This window comes from Thunnus albacares, chromosome 1 (assembly GCF_914725855.1).
Source record: "Thunnus albacares chromosome 1, fThuAlb1.1, whole genome shotgun sequence".
In the NCBI taxonomy this organism is placed as follows: Eukaryota; Metazoa; Chordata; class Actinopteri; order Scombriformes; family Scombridae; genus Thunnus; species Thunnus albacares.
The window spans coordinates 23,162,582-23,183,664 of record NC_058106.1 but is presented as its reverse complement, the minus strand read 5'-3'; the positions used below and the strand labels follow the sequence as shown (position 1 = coordinate 23,183,664).

Genomic DNA, 21,083 nt, shown 5'->3' with positions numbered 1-21,083 from the left:
AGAAACCTGGCTGCTGCACAGCATGGCGCAATCACAATGGAGGGTGATAATTTAATTGTGCTAAACGGTGGATTCCGTGTCAATGCTCCTCCAGCTGGGAGCTGTCAGGTAGTAATATCTCATTATGGCAGGTGAAGAACCCAGAGGAACCCTACCACGACACCTGTTAGAATAGGAGGAACCCCTGAAGGGAAACACAGATGATTTTCTCTCTCTCTCTGACTTTCGCTTTCTCACGCGTGCACACACACACACACACACACACACAAAGTTTAAAGACCCCAAACTATTTTGCTATTTTATTTATCTTCCTCTGCAATACTTTAAAAGATCACTACTGCTTATACAATTTATTCTCATTTATTGTCATTGTTTGGAAATGTATTTAATCAAACCAAATTACAATAAAAGTCCCTATGATATTTTTCATTATTTATAAGTGGTTGGTTTTTGTGCACATACTAACATAATAGCTCATACAGTACAATATAGTGACAGAACAGAGCAGTTATAGCACATTTGTTAATTGCTCTATTAGATGATCTCATGCAGTCATATAGACACCTCAAGTGCTGTGAATATATGCCAACTGTTGATTTTTCATGCCTAAAGATAGACTGCCTTTGTATACACTTGGACATAACTTTATTTAAATTATTTAGTATTGTATTTCATATTTCTTTACATGAATTCATTTAAATTCATTTGTACACATAGTTTGTCTGTTTGCTTGAATGTGAGCCTTCTCATGTGCCTGTATCTCTGCATGAGTACACACTGTTACACAGGGAAAGTTTAATCCTTTTATTTGTCATTGCCTGCTTTCCTATCCCATTTTTTTTAAATAAAAAGGTCTTCTTGTTTTCAATAATTAATTACATTTTTCTATCCTTTTGTCTGCTGATAACATGTGAAGCAAGGGGGTGTAATATTTTCCCGTTGGGACTTGTGATCAAAACGTGAAAGTGCAAGACGTAGTAGTGAGACAGACAAGTGGGCAAGTGGGCGGGTTGGGGTGGTGGTGGTGGTGGGGGGATCTGGTGTGGAGTTACTTATCACCATTGTCTATAAAAGGTAAACAGTGTGACAGAGCAGATACAGCGGGTGAAAGTCAGTCGAACCCTTTTACGATGAAAGAGGAAATGGGATAGCCGAGGACACATGGCCCCTGCAGTCACAAGACCCCTAAGATGAGCAGTGCACAACACTCCTCTAATGCTCACCAATTAAGCAGAGGTTGTTTTGCACCGTGATGAAACATTATCGCAGGGAACAATTCATGACTCAAAGCATTCCAGGCTATATGAGCCCACGGCTGGAGAACTTAAGTCCTAATCCTTCAAATGTGCGCAATATTGTCAGCTATATATAGAGCAGTTCTCTTTTCTAACTGACCCTCCCTCGTCTCTCTGCCCCGGTCTTCAAAGTCACTGGGGCTTTGTCTTGGAGAAAGTAGGCAGGAAGGCAAAATTTCATGCACTTATTGATTACTTTGGTTAGTTAGTTGTCCATTGTTATTGTGTAATCAAGCATGAGGGAGGGCAGCCTGTCAAAGGATTTATGAGCTACCTCTTCAGTTCACCATATTTTCACTGTTTAATATGTAAAACCTCATTTTGGGCTTATTTTCCAGAGAAACTGATTCAATTATTAATGTGAGTAAAGTAAATTCAACAGCAGCAGAATACACTGTAGTTAAGAATGTAGAGACAGGGCTGTTTTGCTGATTTTATTTTGCAAGCACGGAGGCCAAGCCTGTAAACACTGTTATTCTATCAGAAAATATGATCAAATTCTACATGCATCGCCAGTACCCATATTCAACTGAATTCTGCTCCTTATTTTGCTTCTCATCAAATGTCTTTGTTGTGTCTATGCTGATCTATTGCACACAAACCCCTTTAGATCTCAACGCTGTGTGATCCTCGCTCCGAATATGAGAAATAAAATACCATATGGTTGCCCTCAGATATTTTCAGAGAAATACTGCCGCACTTCCCCTTTTCCCTTTCAATAATATGAGGTAGTATTGTATAGTGCTTGTCAGAGGTGGGGGGTGGGGCAGAGGGGGTTCTCTGCACTCTTTAGCTGCCTGAGCGCAGCCCTCCCAGCACTGCTAATAAATTATTAACTCCTGCTGACAAATACTGTTATGGAGCCTGCCGCAGATCTGTTGCATTCTTTAACAAGATTGCTGTAGACACATGTTACAGGAGGATGGAGTCTCCATCGCTCTCTCTTTTTCTCTCTCTCTATCCCCTTCTCTTGCTCATGCCTCAGCAGTTTGACTGATGGCTGGAGACCAAAGTAAAAGTGCCTGAGAGACTGAATATTTTAGTGGTAAAATAATACCACTTGATTTACTGTGTAATACAAAAGCAGTGCTTTGTTTCACTCACACACTCCATTGAGGATGAGGTGCTTGTTGCGCTCCAGGCTCTCTTTTTGGGTGCAATGAATAAAAAATACGTCAGAATCTACGTGCTCGACCCCCTCCCACTACACGCACGCACGCCTCCCCCTTCAAACCCCCGAACCCCACCACTGCCCCCTCTACTTACCATAACATGCATGCTCTGAACTTTGCACTGACTTTTGATTTTGAAATTAACATTACTCAATTTTGAGATCACTTTCTATTTGTTATAATTACAGGAAACAATTTAATGGCTGATTAAAATTGAGGGCTGAGTCCCACTAAAGACACAGCCAGCAACACATGCAGACACACTGGCAAAAAAAAAGACAGAAGGACTGACAGACAGGCAGGCAGACACACTCTGCCATCTACCTGATTTACTGGGTTTGTTTGCACAGCTGCTGAGACACATGAGATTAACTTAGGCCACCATTGTTTAGGTCCCCCTTCACTGCTAAGGCTGATCTGTGACTATGTGCCAGTGTGTGAATGTGTGTGTGAGTGAATGAGGGAGGGAGAGAGAGAGAGAGAGAGAGAGAGAGAGAGAGAGAGAGAGAGAGAGAGAGTATAGTATTTTGCGTAGAGACTCAAGACTAGTGCACATTTCTGAATAATAATACACAGAATCATCTCTGATTGGCTTATGTGTTATGATTCCTCTCAGGTCCTCTGGGGTTGACCTGCTTACTGTTTTGAGTTAGTTTCTCTAAAATTCATATGTGGAATAAATGTCTGAGAGATGTGAGATCTGCTCCAATTCAAACCCCCTTTAAATCAAGACTAGACATCTGCTATTTCTTATGGAATTACATCTGTACTGATTCTTTTATTTTATTATTTTGTCTATCACTCTTATTCAGTTTTATGATTCTTAAAAAATAATTTAATTGTTCTTCTTGTCTTTTAAATGTTGCTTAACCTCTTAGGTGTTTTTTAAGTTGCTATACACACAAACATTCCTTCCCTTGAATATCCACAGACAATAACAGTTTAACATTGTGCGTAAATGGACAATAGACTTAATTTGACAACAGACTCTCAAATGGGACCAATAATTATTAGACACAAAAAGACATTGTTCAAAAAATCCTTTCTCAAACAGAACCTATTTTTGCCTATCTTTTGGTGCCTGACTCTCAGCAGAAAGTGCAAGGACACCATCACACCGTAGACTGCCTCAACCTTGAGAACCCCCACTCCCCCCCCCCCCCTCTTGAAACCCCCCAGGCAAGCTGAGGGTGGAACTAAAGTGCTGTCACACTGACCCCTGTGGATAGAACAGGAGAATGGGGCAGATGGAGATCAGTGATGAAATGTACTACAAGAAATACCCTAAGCATTTTATCACATAGGAACACACACACCCATACCTTCACACCCTCTTTTTCTCACACGCACACACACAGACATAAACACATCATGCTCTAGAGAAGATTTAGTCCTTAGTAAACAAATTCTAGTTTTAATGGTCAATGTCCTGTAGATGAGAAAAATAAGCAGAACAACAGCTCAGGGAAAAGCGGATTAGAAGTTAAAAATGCTCTAGCTCCTTCTCTCCACTTCACATCGGTAGGAAGGCCATATTATCCCCTTTTTAATTTAATACCAAATGCATAATTACATTTGCTGGCACAGTGTTTAATTTCATTCATTGTAGGGCACAGCATGAGTGCGGCCTCATTAATTGTGAGAAAAAGCGGAATTAGTTGTATAAATTCTGCACCATAAAAAGTTGGGTTGTAAAAAGAAGAAAAAAAATTCAATTGAAAAATTGGAATTAACATGAGTTTCCTTTGCACCTGATATGTCAAGTGCACTCTTCACTGTAATATTCATGAAAGGATGTGACAGATTTGTGAATTAAGTCCTCCACTGTTAGCTTTTGATTTGTAAGCTGTTTAAGTAGGATTTGTTGGCCTGGGGGAACATTGTCACACCAAAATGTTAATAATTTCCTAATTTGATGAGTAGAAACAAAAGCGGACGAGGCTGTTTTTTTGTTTGACTGCTTTGGAGTGAAATCAGCTAACACAAGGAAAATGATGAGATGCCTGAAGGACAAAATCAAATTAAATGAACATGAAAGATAAAGGAGATATGCCTTTTTATTGGGAATACAATTTAAAAAAAACAATGTTTTACCAGGAGTACCAGGAATTAACTTGTTAGTGAGTTTTTTTACTTTTTTCTGGTTGGTAGTCCCACTGCCTAGCTGACCTACTGCCTGAGTAACTGTCGTGGGGTTTGGGCCAGGCCCCATGCAGGCACGGTTCCAGCCCTAGATCAAGCCATCCATCTGCATTAAACAAAGGATTAGGGACCCCATGGCCTGCTCCAGAGCCCTCAGACGTGAGCAGCTACGGGTGACAGGCAGGTGGGGCGCTCAGTATGTTAAGCATTCTCTGCTCACCTCTCCACGCAGGTGCACCACTTATAATCCTGTTACATCCGTGTACAATCACTTGAACATAACTGCTATTGGTTCATGAAATGCTCAAGGAAACAAGGTTTTCATTGACGTGTATTGTTGATGGTGATCCTAGTGACATATCCTTTCTTTTTTCTGACTCTATCTCCTTTTCTTGCTCCACAGCAGAGTCATGTCTTCCAAGCAAGCCACGTCTCCTTTTGCCTCTGTGGTTGATGGAGATGACGCCATAAGCCAGGAGCACTTGTCTTGGGAGAAAGAGGAGAGTGCCGAGGCCCATTGCACACCACAGCTGCCGCTGCACAGCCTGCTCCATGGAAAAGCCCACCCCGATGAAATGCAGCCGCTAAGCAGTGTGCCAGAGAGTGACTGGGACAGCCTGGTGTCAGCCCAACAGCGTATGGTGAGACATGCACCCATACATACATTCAAAAACACTGAATAACTACCCATACCCAAATGGGGGAATATGTTGCCGGCTGTAACCTAGAGCGATACCAAATAAAGTTTTCTAAACTTTGCCAAAATTGTGCAGTTTTAATCTGTGTGTTGAATGGAATAAAAGAAAGCTGTTTGAATAGTTACAGATGAGAAGCGCAAATGACAAAGTAAAACCTCTTTTTTAAAGAAAATATGGTAAAGCAGAACAATTTCAATCAAGTGTGCCCTACAGTCTTACTGTCCTCTCCTGGGTACTGAGGATCCAGGCTCAGCAGGCACTCATTGTCCCTGGCTTGTACAAAGAAGCTCAAGCTGGTATTCTATCCCCAGCTCCAGCCCCATGGTTCCCTAATGCTGTGAAACCTCTGGGATTCTGGGGTCTTCCCATAGGCAGCTCTGCCAAACACTAAACCATCAGCTATTATTAGGTTAAATAGAGGACCTCTAACTCTTTCTTGAATAATGGTAATGGCACATAAAATCCCAACAGCATCATGACCGCTGTAAGGGAGCTTAGCCTTTTCTGCTTCCCTTTAGCTTGCATTCTTGTTCCCATTAAAGAAACATGTCTTCTCCTTGGTAGACGTGTGTTGTTTTTGTTGTTGGGTATAAGCTACATCTGCAGCCAGACCCCAGATGCTGTACATTCTAAGTGTGGCGCTGCTTTGATGTGAGCGGAGCGAAGAAGAGCACAGGCACTTGTGGGCTATAGACATGTGAGGCAGGTGGTTGTCTGTGACAGACGGGTCTATGGTAAAGAGACCCAGAGGGCCTCTGAAGTAGCTATGCAGTTGGCCACAGAGACCCTCAAACCTCAGCATTGCAGCACAATACACACAAACACACACACACTAATAGCTTCTGTAGCAGACTGCTCCTCAAGATGTTGGGGTGTGTGTGCTGACTCTTAAGGTAATTGACAGGCAAAGGTTGCTCAGGTGTCGTCTTCATCTGTGGCTGATGATGGGATGTCAGTAACAAGATTTTAGCAAGTTTTATGATGTGGAGCAAAAAATATAGAAAAGTTTATAAATACCAATAGATAATATTTAATAAACTAAATACTACTAATAATTATTTGTATAGCATGTCTGATAAATTGTGCTTACAAAGTGCCAAACAAAAATGGCAACAAAATGTCATAGTCATATCAGTTTTAGATGATAAGGTTGAGACCCTTGAGAGGGTAAATCGAAATTAAAAATAATATAAAAGCACCATATTTGTTGAATGTATTTGTAATTTTTAGTTTTTGGCAAGTTGGCATTGTAAAAATTTAATTGAATAGACAAGAGTATGTTCCGCAGAGGTTGTTTCATGTTGCAATATGGTTTTTCCTTTTTTTTTTTAATAAAAGTGTTGTGATTGATTAGTTTAATGTACCAGATTCGATGTAAGTATGAAAGTATATGTCAAAATGTGACCTATGAAGCCAGATCTTTTATTCGGGTAAACAAAGCTAGTGGTCTTCAAAGTAATCAAGAAAAATGAAAGGGTTATACAGGTCTGAAAACAGTTAAAGGAGTTTGATTTGAGCACATCACATCATGAATGGATGGATGATGGCTATTCTAGATGTCAAAGGTTGAATGTTAAAACATCTCTATGTTATAGCCTCCCCAGCCTTGATCCTGTGTCATTAGACAGAGTAAATGCGTATGCTTGGATTCATCATGTTTAGAAGTTACTTGAGAGAAATAAGTTCAAGGAAATGAATGACAGGAAGGAAGTAAAAGGCAAAATGAACAAAAGAGAAAAGAGAGGAAAGGTAAAATGGAGGACGACAGGGAGAGATACAGAGAGGAAAAAAGGAAGGCATAAGGTGAAAGGAATGAGAGTGTTGCCTTTGCTGATTACCTGACTCCACTGCTGTGCCATGCGTCTGTGTGGGCTGTGCCCTGAACCCGTGCCAGCTGATTAACCCAGCACTGCTCCACTCCCCTCAAGCACTCTCCACTGTCTCTGCCACACTGCATAATCATCCAACACAGGGTTGGGAGGTGCAGAGTAGGCCGGTCGGTCGTGCCACCCTGGCGCTTGGTACCAGACCACCCTACACACCAATGCAACTCTGCCTGTGGCTCGACATGCCACACAGGGATGAGAAATTGGCACTGTCAACATTCCTGCCCAGTTTACTGCATTCCTGACTTTTTATTTAGAATTGTGTGGCTCTCTGGAGCAAGATAGAGACACGGTTTTATCATTTAACTCCATATTACACTCTGTTATCACACTGCTGTTGATTAAAGCTCATTTTTCCACGATAGGCATGCAGTATGTGTTGGATACACATGTGTGTCATGTTTATTCTCTTCACTATGTGGGCCAATGTTTAAATCAGAGCTAACTGTTCCCCAGTTAAAGGCTGCAACTCCTGGCTGCTTAGCTACCTTCTGCTTTCTCAGACTCCACAAACCATAATTAACACCACCTTCTGTCAGACGCAACCCTCAGCCATGGCCTGTGTGCTGACTATACACTCCCATGTGCAGAGTATTCTCTCCTTGTCTCTCCCCTCAAGCTTTCTCCCATTCTTCTCCCCATTTCCTTCATGTCTCTGTTTGTGCACAGGGAGCACTCAGCCAGAGACAGGACCCTTAGTTAAATACTAAACCATACACAGGTGGGACTGAAAAACAACAACAGCTTGAGACAGGACACAGATTTACGATGGCTCAAGGCACTCAGCTGAGAATAGGTCTCCACTAGAAAATGAACAAATTACACAGCAGTCACCCTAACACAAATGCACACTCAAAAGCAATTTGAGAAATTACAGTTGGGAGGTTTCTCTGTGTAGTCTCTGCAGATGAAAAGTAAAGCCTGAGCACATTATGGATATGCCCTGTGAAAGTATACCTCATCATTTCATCTCAAATTTTCACTTGTCAAATCTCATTTACCAGTGCAGCTAGCTCTGTCAAAGATACAGAACACTGTCGTATAAAAGCCAGAGAGGAGCCATTTGATATGGCCAAATCACCCTGAGCTGCAAAAACCTAGCAATCACTGCATTTGAATGAAAAACTGTCAAAAAGCTCAATGGAGTCCTGACAGAACATAGAAATGCACTCATTATTTAATACAAATCCCATCTCTTGTTGTCACCCCCTCCCAACTTTTGTTTGTCTTACAGGAATCTGACAGCAATAAAGTATGTTCCCTCTACTCCTTCCGGAACAATTCCACTTCCCCGCACAAGCCTGAGGAGGGGGCCCGGGAGCGAAGTGACCTGCTGAGCGGATCAGCGTTTGGAACTCCTGAGCGCCGCAAAGGAAGCCTGGCAGACGTAGTGGACACGCTGAAGCAGAAGAAGCTGGAGGAGATGACAAAGACAGAGCAAGACGGTATGACTCCCCTGTCCCTGTGTGTACGTTTGGTGGGGGGGATGGGCGTACAGTATGAATACCTTTTTCCTCCTAAGTGGGCCGGATCTTCCTAAATTTTCCCTCTTTCTTTTTATAATTTCAAACTTCCTGACTGTCCACCTCTTTTCTCTTGTATCTCTCTCTCATACACACATGCGGGCGCACACACAAGATGGGAATACTGACGTTACAGTGTTTCCAGTTTGTTCTGAACCTCTTCCAATGTGACAAAGACTGTGTGGCAGCGCACCTCAGCATAAGTGTGGTCTTCTTCCGTGCCAAGGCAAACTCTTTGACTATAAAACTCATAGTGCTGACTTAATGCCAGGAACATTACCTCTTTCTTTTGCTACACAGAACACTTTTCACTCAGCGCAGTGTGTTCCTCACAAACAACCACAGCCCTACTCACAGATTTTACCTGTTTCATGTGCCTGATTAATTTTATCTTACTCAACACACCCTGGACATTTTAAGTTTTTCATTTTCCAACAGTTACATGCAGAGAAAAAAATCCTTTTCTGTGATAAGACTGTTAGGTCTATGTCATGTCTGCACCCCATTTCACCCTGCTCGGCTCTCCCTCCCACAGCCTGCAGTCTATCAAGAGTCGGAAAAACAAATATTTGAAAGAGCTGCTGAAACACATCCCCCTTCTTAATTAGGGCTGTAGTAATATAACTACATCCAATCAAATGTTAAACCCCCTTGGGAATGCATGTGTCTCATTTAGTGTCTGGGGAGCTCTTAGCTTAAGCACTTCATCAGACGAATAAATTAGACCTCTGTTAGCCTAAAAATAATTTGCCACTTCTTTTTTAAGTGTTCATTTGGTGATCTTTGTATCAGAGCATCACAGGCCTCTCACAGGATAATCATTTAGCCCCATATTATTTGTGGTGTCATTTATATAATAAAAGAAAGAACAATCAGCCTTTTTTCATCTGAACACCTACAAAGTGGAGATTATTTGGGGAACTGAAACATTTGGGTTATTGAAATACATAAAAATGACCAACTAAGATATATTTAAAATCTTAAACACATGAAACATGCTGGTTTACGTAAGTGATTTTCACTCTTTAAGCTAATTAATGGTTGTGTGTGACATTTAACTATTTATACTCTAATCAATATATTTTTTCACTATTGCATGACCACTGATATTGGTAATTTTGCAAGAAACATGACAAAACAAAATAAAATTGGAGTTGATATGTTTTGCCCGGCTTCCCTCTGAGTGCTCCAGTTTCCAGGACATGCAGTAGAGTAATTTGCAATAGTCTGGCCACATATCTTCTTGACCACAGCAGTGGCCTAAAATATGTAACTGATACCAGGATGCAGAGGAACACACATAGCGCCACATACCCTAACATACACTTATATTTCATATGTGTCTAGTTTCTTGTGAGGTTGATTTTCACAGCAAAATTGTCAGTGCTCTATGTAGTGACGGCGGGCGTTATGGTAATGAGCCCCAGCTGGTGAAGGCTGGTTGTTGCAGTAATTTAAATGGTCAAGTGCAGCTTGTAATCCAGGACCGTATGTTAGCGCAGGGAGGAAAGAGGGTGCTTTAGAGTGCCATACAGCTGTTTTAATCTCCTGTTAATAATAGAGACTTGGTCTGCCTCATGCACTGTGTATCATCGCCACCAAAATAAACTCCCTTGTTGGAGGAAATTAGTTTCTGAGCAGGGAACACAGCAGAAGACAAGAGGCTCACAAAGTTCAGAATGCTGTCCCCAAGCTGCAGGAATGGAGAGATATTCTGCTCTTGAGAGCACTTGAGGAAGCTTCAGTGATGATGATCAATGATTACTGTAAAATGGAGGGAGAGGGACTCTTAGACAGAGAGAAGAAAACCTCACGGAAACCTTTGAGAAATCGTAATCTTATATCTTTGTTTATGGAGAGAGACACAGTTGAAAATTGAAAAGGGTAGGATTAATCTATTAAAGAACACACAAGAAGGTTGGAGAAGCCATTTGTTGTCTTAATGATGCTGCTAATGTGGCACAAGCAACAGATGAGCTAAATATATCGCTTATCTAAGCATGACAACTGTTGTGTCTAATTCTGCTGCTTTGGTGTCTGCCTGATCGGGATCACCAAGGTCCTCAGAGACTCTTCACCATCTGCTACCATTCTTTTCTGGGCTTCCTTGTCTGGTCAAGATAGTTCATTGTCATCGTAGACTGAGGATACAAGCGCTGACCTCAAGAGAGGAGGGAAAACAAATGGTGTGTGGAACACTTTTTACACAGTACATTGCTCATATATGGAACGCGAAACCCCACTTACAGTGATGTTAAACGCTGCTTGAACCTGGGTTGAAAAGCTTCCCGGACAAGGTATAAGTCCAAATGTTTTGGACTGTTTTTAATATGTTCCTGTGCTTCCTACTGTAGAGTTTTATATTAATTTTAATTATACAATGCTGTGAGCAGCACAATTAAATTAAATTCACCTCCTTTGAATTGATTGGAGTTGTGACAGATATTTCACCTCTTCAGCAAATAAATTAAAACTGCAGCATGTAAATAGTCAGGAATCATTAGGTGTATGTGCAAAAATATGTTCTTTGATGTTTTAGGTGAATTGATCCTTTAAGCCAATAGCGACAAAACCTGAGCAAATGTATCAATAAATAGTAATACTGCCATTCAAAGAATGGATTCTTGGCCAGTTTCAGTCATGAACCATGATGGCTTATAAACATTATAACAATAGAGGTGGTGCTCAGTATTGTAGGTATTGCTCCTCCATCTCTCTGTCTCTATATATTTATACCCTTTCACCCTCTCTATCCTTCCACCCTTCCTCTCCATTTCTGGTCCTTAAAGTGCTTTAAGTGCTTGTGACTGTGCTAATGAATGAAAATGTCCTCCCAGCAGCGAGCACTGCATTTAGCTGAATAGTCACCTTTGCTGTAAAAGCTCTATTAGGCCCAGTTGCCAGCAGGGCTAACGATTGTGCCCCATGTTTATTTACTAGGTATTGTAAATGCATTATTTATGGATAAGTCTCCAGACAGCACTTGTCAAGAGTTAAAAATGTCAGTATAAAGTATTAGAGGAAAAAGAAAAATAGCCACCATTATAAAAACCCAAGGTGACCTTGATTTGATTCACATGCAATTAGAACAGTTTTATATAATGCACTAAAGTATGAATCAATACCATGCAAGTCAACACAGAAATACTTTGTGTGTTGAGTCTTTATGATTGTCCCCAAGACAAGGACGGGGTTTTAGCTTCTTAGCTTTTAGGGATTTTCCTTTGGGCTTGGTGTCTACTTGTTGAGTCCCTCCCAGTACAACCAGCATGGAATTGGATGCAGTTATGTTGTCTTTGTGTTATTAAGTGGTATGCTGAGACAGAGGCAGTGTCATTTATTCTTTTTTAGTGTGGTGAGTAAAGTACACTGTCTAAATGAGAGTCATGTACATACAGTGAAATGTAAAAGAAATGCATTATATGATTTTAATCCAATTATATATTTGCTAGAATTTCTGAGCTTAGAAAAATCTGTTTTCCTCTCAGTGTTAAGGTTTCTTATTGGTGAAGTCAACCTTTCTCAACCTACCATCACTGACTACATCAGCTACGGCATCCAGAATCACAATACTCTATGCACTCAGTTCCCAGGGAACTATTGAGAAAACAGGGCTGCATGTGGTCCAGGGTCATGCAGCCTGTGAACAGATGTGGTCTGAGGGTGCGAGGCTCAGCTGTTAAATTGACAGTGTAGAGTTTTCACTTATAATCTATGGCTATAATCTATAAATGCCAGTAACCACACCTGTTCCCATTTTCAATTTTAGAAAGAGAAGCAATTGGACAGACAGAGAAATATATAAAAACCAAAAACAAACAAAAAAGAGAATACTCTTTCTCAAGACTATAGCTTTTTAAGCCCAGTCAGAGTGGATACAGTAGGTGCTCAAGCAGAATACTCAACACCTGGAGCCCTTTGACGGTGTCATGGCTAATTAGCTTAGCAAAGGGGAGCCATACCACCATTCAGCCTAACAGCAACCCCCTTTTTAATCTCAGGTAGAAGAATATTTAACAGCTACTGCGAGGAAGAATTCCCCTACTGCAGCGGCAAGTAACCTAACCCATACTTGTGACATAAAACAGCACAACATGGTGTGCCACTGTGAGCTAATTGTATTCAGGCATAAAGTTGTATGTGTGTACTGTATCTGTTTCTGTGTTACCACTTAGGCCTCTCTCTTCCTCTGCCTTTATCACCTCTCCTCTATTTGTAAGTGTAATCCCCCTGGTAAGGTTGTGTATTATCACTGTATAATGACTGTGTAGTAGGTTGAGTGTGGGGGATTGATCAGCATTGTGTGCATGGCCCCAGGTCATTATCCTCTATTACAACAAGCCATGTAATGAGATTCAGGGATGGGTGAAAGCTTTGGAAGAGAATAGGATCAGCTCTAAGCCTGTGGTCTGATTAGCACTGATGAACTCTTGACTCTGTTGTAACACTGTCCCCCATCAGTGTCATAGCCCCTGCTGCCTCTACACACAGGCTCACTGGAAATTGTTTGCAGGTGCTTGATAGCACTGACAGATTTATTTTTGGAAATTCATTTATTTTAAATATAGTGAGAAAAAAGATTTTAAAGGGTTTTCTAAAGGTATATATTTGGCATGATGCGGCCTGTATTTACATTATATTTTAAAATATACCCCTTCCCTCCCCCCAAACAGACTGATGCACTTTCTCCCTCCTCTTTTAGTTCCCTCCCTTCTCCCTTCTCCTCTCATCACAGCTGCCATGTCATCTGGTTCTGCTTTATCCCACCTAATTAATAGGAATCTTTGTTATAATGATCTGAGCAAGAGCCTCTGACTCTATGCATATGCAATGAGGGCTGGAAATCCAGTTGCCTTGGTTGCAGATTTTGAGGCATCCTTCAGCCACATAGATCTATACGCTTCCTCTGAGTGCAGCGTCCTACTGGACAGGCCGGGACCCTCCTGGCAGGACACACACACACTGGCCAAACATCAGTCACACACCAGCATCTCTCCTGTGAGCTGTGTTCCTACCTCCTTTAATAATCTGTTGTTTATTCTGTCAACAAGATTTCGGCAAGCTACTTATCTTGATGCAAGTAATCTATTTGATCAAATAGTCGATATAGTTTTGTGTGTGTGTGTGTGTGTGTGCATGCTTGCATATACTGTATGTGTCAGTGGGGGCCCTTCCCGTGTGTGTGTGTGTGTGTGTATGTGTGTGTGTGTGTGTGTTCTCTCTTGGCCTGTGGCGTGGTGCACCAGCCCAGCGGAGCAGTGCTCTGGTCTGTCACTTTTGTTTGAATAGGTAATGTAGATCTGTTCAGGCTGAAGAGACATGAGCTGGAATCGCTTGTTAGGACACATGATCAAAAGCGGCTCTCTGCTCTCTGCCAATCAACCCTCTTGTCACCCTGTGAAGCAGACGTTAAATAGATTTTTCGGCTGTATGCCGCAGGCAGCCTGCCAGCCTGACATGTGAACTTTCACAAAAAAGATACCCTGCCCCTCACTCCTCCCTAATCTCACTTTCCCATCCTCTTCTCCAGTTTTGCCTTTCCTCTTTTCCTTTTTGTCACCTCTCTTTTTCTTTCCCTTTTTCCATATTTGCCCCTACCATCTTGTCACCCTTACCTGATCCAGATCAACATTTTCCCTCCCTATGATTTTTGTCTCCCTCCCCATCTCACTCTCCAGTGACAAAGTTGCTCGTCTGCCAGACTGAGATCAGAGCCCAGGGCTAAACGGAGTGTCTGTATGTGGGCAATAGAGAGCACGGAGTGCCTGATCCACTGGTGAATTATGTATTTACTATCTGTTCCAAAACACAGCCCTCACATAACACAGGCACGTCCCCATAGGACGATGGAGGCTGACACAGGTTTCAATTTACACTAGCTAAGATATAGATTTTGTTGCCCCTTTCAAAATGGGAACCCTTTCTGCTGTCTTGGTCATTCAGATGACAAAACAAGCAGCTGCTTCTTCAATGTGCCATTCTTTGCATTCAAGATCACCTTCCCCAGTTCTCATATTCCGATTAGTCAACAGTAGCAACTGCTGTGGAGCATTCCAGGGGCCATCTTCCCCGGTTTCAGCTGTTGAGCGTGTCCCCCTGCACCCATGCAGCACAAAACTCCCATTGTGATCCTGGCTTACTGACTGCACAGGAACCCCTTGATAGGAGGAAACGGGTGTCTCTTAGAGACAAATCACAGCCAGCGTTGCACAGAGGCTTGTTTGTCTTTACATACTCACACACCCACACACACACTGGTTGTAGGTATGTCTCGTCAACTGCATTTAAAATGAACAGCATAGAAATGGAGTAAATTATATCACTGGTTGTGCAGTAGCAATTTAAAGTAATTGTAAAATGATTGTTTTTTTTAGAAAAAAACAATAGATTTGCCTCTTTGCTCTATGTAGGTGACTGGGTGATTAAATCAGCAGCAGTTTGTAATGGCCTGACTGTTTTATGTGACACCGCAGCATTTGGAGGGGTACAGAGATGGTGAAACGCTGACACATAAGAAGGCAGAGGCCATTAATGCTACTATATTTATCATTGGGCCATGAAGCCTAGATTTAGGAAATAGCAGTCTGGTTTTGCAGTTGAAAGGAGCATGAACAGAGACAGAAACAGGCAAACTTCATGCAGTCAGTACGGTGGAGGAGGAAGAGGAGGAGGAGGGGCTGAGGCGGTCAGAAATGGGGAGAATGGGCTATTCCACAATGGGATGGGGGGCAGAGGGAGGGCACATGTGTCCTGCTGTGTGTGTGTGTGTGTTTGTGTGTGAATGCTTGCAGTAGGGTTACACTGGGGGACTTGTGTGCCAGCTCAGTATCACTGTCCTAGCTGTGGCATTCAGCTCCCAAGCATTCTCCACACATAACTTGACAAAAGAGCTGGTGTCATCTGACCAAGGATCAAAATAGTGTGAGTGTAACTCGCACCCTGGGCACAGACAGCCTCTGTGGCCTGCTAATGATTTCAGAGCACATTGCAGGCTTGTTCTGTAAGTCAGAGGTACGTCAGCCATCCAGCTAAGAGATCCGCCTTGACACAAACAAACATGACAACTAGTGTAGATGCAGCCTATTAACATATTTGCATTGTTTTTTCCTAACAGCAAGCATGGATGTCTTACACCAAACTTTGATGGGTTGCTTCTTGAACAAAGAGACTATTTAATCAGTAGTGATGAAACAGATGTTTCCTCCCACTCAATGCTTTTTCTTTATCCTTGTTCAATAACATTACATGTGCCAGGAGATGAGATGAGGATGTCAGAAGACACGAATAAAAATGTGTTTTATTGCTCCGCAAAGCCCGAGTGCCAATGATTATAATTATTTGACGAACGTCATCTCTCTTTGGAAGTACCCCCAGTATAATTTTTAAAGTCTGCACCGAGTTGAGTGGTTAATACGCTTTAATGTCACATTGTCAATTGCACATCATGAAGTTCAAACGATGAGCTGACATTATGACTAGGGGGATTAGGATTAATTATTATTGTTGGAGCCGCCCTTTTGTTATTCTTGTCCCACTTAGCATAATATTTGAAATAGCAAATTGGATCGTTAGACTTGACACAATCACTTTACTTTCTTCACACCTTTCACTAAACACTTCATCCTCCTCTTTCCTTCTTTGTCATTTTTTTTCTGGGTGGGTGGCACTCTGCTCGACAAAGCCGATACTGTAAGCCTGTTGTCAGCTTCCCCGTTGTGAGCTGGACCAATGAGCTCAGTCACTCATGAGAAGCAAATTTCTCCATCTTTGCCCAGCAGGTCTCAGTCCATATGGCTCTGTATCCCATAGAAATGGAATGGGCCAACTGAAAAAAATACAGCTTCTATTGTTGCTGAACCAACTTGAACAACAGCACATTGAGACACTTAGCTGTGGGGAAATGAATGGGGACTTTCTAAGAGTTGGAATGCTTAACCTTTAGAAGTGCTATGGTTACTTCATCATTTCTTTCTCCAGTGACACGAGAATAGTAGTGTTTGTGGTGACTAAAATGGTCTGGAGATTGAATACAAACATTTTCACCTTTCTATTTGCTCAGTAATATTGCTGGTCAAGTTTTAAAAATGTCAGTTCTTGGATAACACAAAGTCACAAAAGACCACAAAAGATGTATAAGGGAAACTTTTGAATATTAAGAGCTTTTTGTTGCATGCATCTCATGCATTTGTTTTCTATTCTAAAAATAGTGACCTTTGGTCTCTCAGTCCAGTAAACAGTGTGTGGGCATCCTGAACTCTGGCATCTTAGTAAACAAAGTCAGCCATGAGATTCAATAAACAAGTTTAATTACTATTTGAAAAAGAGAATGCCAAACTGCAGTAGTAAAAACTGAAGTAGAAATTAATAACGCTCTCACTGTTTCGAAAATTGTCATTACTTAAACTGAAATTAGAATATACTGTACAGTTGGAGGATATTCTCACACACACACTATAGCGAAATTCAACACATTTATAGTATATATAGCTATTACACAAAGTACGGTGTATTGCCCAGCTTATTCTTGTAATTTGTGCTTTTTTTAATATCTTATGGTTCAATCTCTGAAGCGCATCGCAGTCGTCCAGCATTTATGATGAAATAAAGTTTTGGTGTCTTTACCAGACACTTGGCTTCACTGCAAATTGTAATGCATTCATGTGAATCCTATTAGTCTCTTTTTGTCCTTGTAGAGTCAGACACCCATTAATTTACTAAATCACACTGAACAGCCATGATCACAGTACTCCACGTTTTCTTCACACATCTATTAATTTAACATAGATGAATAAATGTGAATGTTTTCGAGCATTGATTAGCAGGCAAGTTTATATCTGACAGTAAAATTGCAGGGTATCCAAAAAAATCTCTCCAATGCAAGGTACCCAGTAATTTAATTTTTGTGTTAAATTATAATAATTTATTACAGTGTGTGGACCCTAATAATTACCGGTATCAAATGAAAATTATAAATTGAAATCAAGTCCACATATTTCTCCTGTTCATCTGCACAAGTGCTGATCCCCTGATCAGCACTTGTGAAGAAGAACATTACACCGGATTCTTTCTAGTAAACCAAACACACATATGCTCACACATGCACACGCGCACACATTAACACACACTTAAAGTCTGTGTCTTTATTACTTTTTTCTCTTATTACCTTTCTGTTTTGCTTTTTGCTCCATTGTTATCGGGTTTAAAATTTAATTAACCAATGTTACACTTGAGATGTTTTTAAGGTGATGTGCTTTATTAGAGCCTTTATTAGGCTGATCATTATTAAAACACAAACAATTGTGCAGAATAAAACACAGGACTGATAAATTAAATATACTGTTTGTGTTTTATCTTTCTCTGTTTTAATAAAAACTCCACTTGTCTTTGACCTTGTCTGGTTTTTAGAAGTATTCCTTAATTTAAGGTAGTAAATTGTTTGTTTCCCTGATGAATTTTGGAGTGAATTGTATTGATAGTCATTCAATAGACTCCCTCTGCTGCCTGAATAGGGACTTTGAAGCAAAGGAAAAGAGAGGAAAGGGAACGAAAAGTTAATTTTGCTGTCCAAGCATTTAATGGTCCTAGTTCTTAAAAGTGACCTTGTGGGGTAGAGAGCGGAGCAGCACAGCAGTTCCTTCCAGCTGCACACATGGCATCCATCGGGGGCACAATCACGCACAGTCCCAACACCTCAGGCTCGGACATATGTTGAGTTTTATTTCATTCTTCTGACATTAATCCTATTCACCAGCTGTTCTGCCAGCTGCCACTCTCCGGCTTAAGGGGAGATTGCAGTTTTGGGGGCTCTGAGTACTGGTTTATCTTGGCTCCTCATCTCCTCCTCACGAAGTTTTGATTGGATTTTTTTTTCTTGCCCTCCTCCTACTTCCAGGTTCCTTGAGTTGCATACTACCCTGCAATCTTTCTCTCTCTTTCAACTTCTTTGCTTTTGTTTTACCCTCTCTAATTTGTGTAGATAAGAGGGGGTTATGTCTGCATCTTGCCTTTGAATCTGAGCTTTTTTTGGCCCATACCCTCTACGAGGCCGACATATCTTCCATCGTGTTTCTTTAAGATATGTTCACAAAATATGCACAGAATATTTCTTACAAACATCACATAAGGTGATGCACATAAGGTTGGTGATGCCCAGCACCACTCAGCATGCTGCACATCAGCCTCTTGTCAGTCCCTCAACTTCTCCCGCTCTTTCTCTTAAGAAAGCATTTGTAAGGAATCACAGCGCTGAAACCTGCTTACCCCACAGTCATCTAACAGCATTCCTGTAGGATTAGCCTGGACATGGCCTCACCCTGTATAGTTATGATTATTGACATATTGGGTCTGACATATTTCACATTTATGTGCATTGTCTGGAAGCATACTCAAGTGTTCTCAATGTCATTTCTGCTGAAGTACGGCCGGGCAGTCTGCGAGCAAGGGCTGCAATGAATTGATCATTGCTCACTGCTCACTTTAATAATTCAAGCCTGATTGCCACAGAGTGCCGCAGTAAAATGGATTGGGAGAGGTCACATGCTGCTCAGCTCAGGAGGTGAAGCCTCTTGGGGATGGTTAATTCATATATGCTTGATAGACATGTGTCCTATTTAGAGAGGTCAGGTTGCTGTGTGTGTATACGGCTTCTCAGAATGGCCAGGTCAACACTATGGGATTAACACGTTGGTCAGTGCAGATAAAGGCGAGGGATGAGGGAGAAGTTCCTGGTCACATAGGCCAGCATCTTTAGCTGCTTGAGGAAAAAGCTAAAATACTCTAAAAGTTACCAGCAAATTGCAAACATTTTTGTAAGAGTTTGACTTGTGGCTCTAGGTGTGGAGGGTCTTTCAGTCCATGTGGCATTTAACTCTGCAACCTTCAGTTACTAATGCGATAAATAGTAGTAAATAGATTTGCTTGGGGCAAATTTGAAATGAATTCATTCCAGGGTGCAAACTATAGAAACTGCTTTGTATTAGACTATTAGTACAACTACTATTTTCCAATAAGCAGCTTCTCAGACTCTATTCATGAAAAGACATTTGACTTGCAATATCAGGAAAAAAAAACTGACACATTGCCCCTTCTGGAGTCTAACAAATGATTTTGGCACTTTACGTAAAATGTCATATAGAGAAGCAGGGCATGATTTAATTTTGTTAAAGTAAAGGAGGTACAGTAAGAAGTAAGGAACATAGGATGGAAGGAAAGAAGGCAGCAAGGAAGGAAAGAAGGAAGTATTAGAGCAGAGGAGATCTGTTTTCTGTCACAACCTCAGATGAAGCCCATCTCATCCAGGTTACCTATAGTATATTTATAGAAACTGTTTACATGACCAAACAGGATAGTCTGAAAGTGACTAACAGAGATGTTCACCAAGTGGAATAATGATTAGGTGTCAGTTAAAGAAAGCCCACCATGAGGTGCAGGTGCTCCACAATACACTGACATGTCTCAAGGAGCTGGACCTTTTTATTTATGCATGCCAGCACTAGTAATTACATATTAAAAAGCTGAAATTATTTAACTGCACCAAAAAATCTTCTGGAAATGGTAGAGGTTATTAAAACTGTTGACAACGAGGAAAGGTAATTGCCTGAAAATGAGCGACAACGCACTGTTGTGCTCAGAATGTTTTTTTTTCCCCCCAGCTCCCTCTTTAGCGTTTGCATTGTGTGGCATCACCCGGGTGTGTAACCTATTGCGTACCGATTGCTCCCTTGCAATTAGTGCCCTTTTTGTCCTCACTTCAATAACGCCATGATTATGGAGACTTCAGGAGTATTTGCAGCATCCAACAGCTGTTGTCTCAGGGACTACCGGCTGAATGACAAAAACATGTTTTCTCTCTGCATTTCACTTCCCTGCCTGCCTCTTGTAATTATTATGTTTTATTTGGTGTGATGATGGGGTCTTGTTTTTAGTGTGTCTGTGATTAAGATATTCAAAGGACTCCTTGGAGTGTGTCACAGTCATTTTCTTTTTTATCAATCTCGACTTTTGATTTGTTTCCCGTGCAGTGCAGAGTGGATGGGAAATTAGATGTCAGCCTATCACTGTCTGACTGAGATTCTGAGAGTTTTATCTGTGATCGAAATTTATGCCAGAATTAAAGAAATATACTGTCTCTAACACTGAATGTAGGCGAAAGATGAGCTCAAGAGGTTTTTTAAAAGCTATTTAAGACATTCCAGATTTTTATCTTCTATGATTTGCAGACATATATTTTACATGTTGAATCAGGATCAACTATACAGTAAATATAATGAAGTCAATCAAAAGCACTAATATTATACAGAGTATCTATGAGTACATCAATTCTAACTGTATAAGTTAGCTGTATTACTGTGAACATATGCAGGAGATG

The 21,083-nt window shown here is 41.1% G+C and overlaps 1 protein-coding gene across 8 annotated transcripts in view; it reads left to right on the top strand.

Moving 5' to 3' along the window:
• sox6 (SRY-box transcription factor 6) overlaps nt 1-21,083 on the top strand; it is a 138,604-nt gene that overhangs the window by 43,487 nt on the left and 74,034 nt on the right. For 7 of the 8 annotated variants that reach the window (XM_044350328.1, XM_044350324.1, XM_044350319.1 and 4 more), the window contains 2 exons: nt 5,013-5,250; nt 8,428-8,638. In XM_044350328.1, coding sequence (XP_044206263.1) covers nt 5,020-5,250; nt 8,428-8,638 — 442 coding nt within the window. In that variant the 5' untranslated portion in view covers nt 5,013-5,019. The remainder of the gene's footprint in view (nt 1-5,012; nt 5,251-8,427; nt 8,639-21,083) is intronic. The other variant, XM_044350327.1, reaches the window with a different exon arrangement.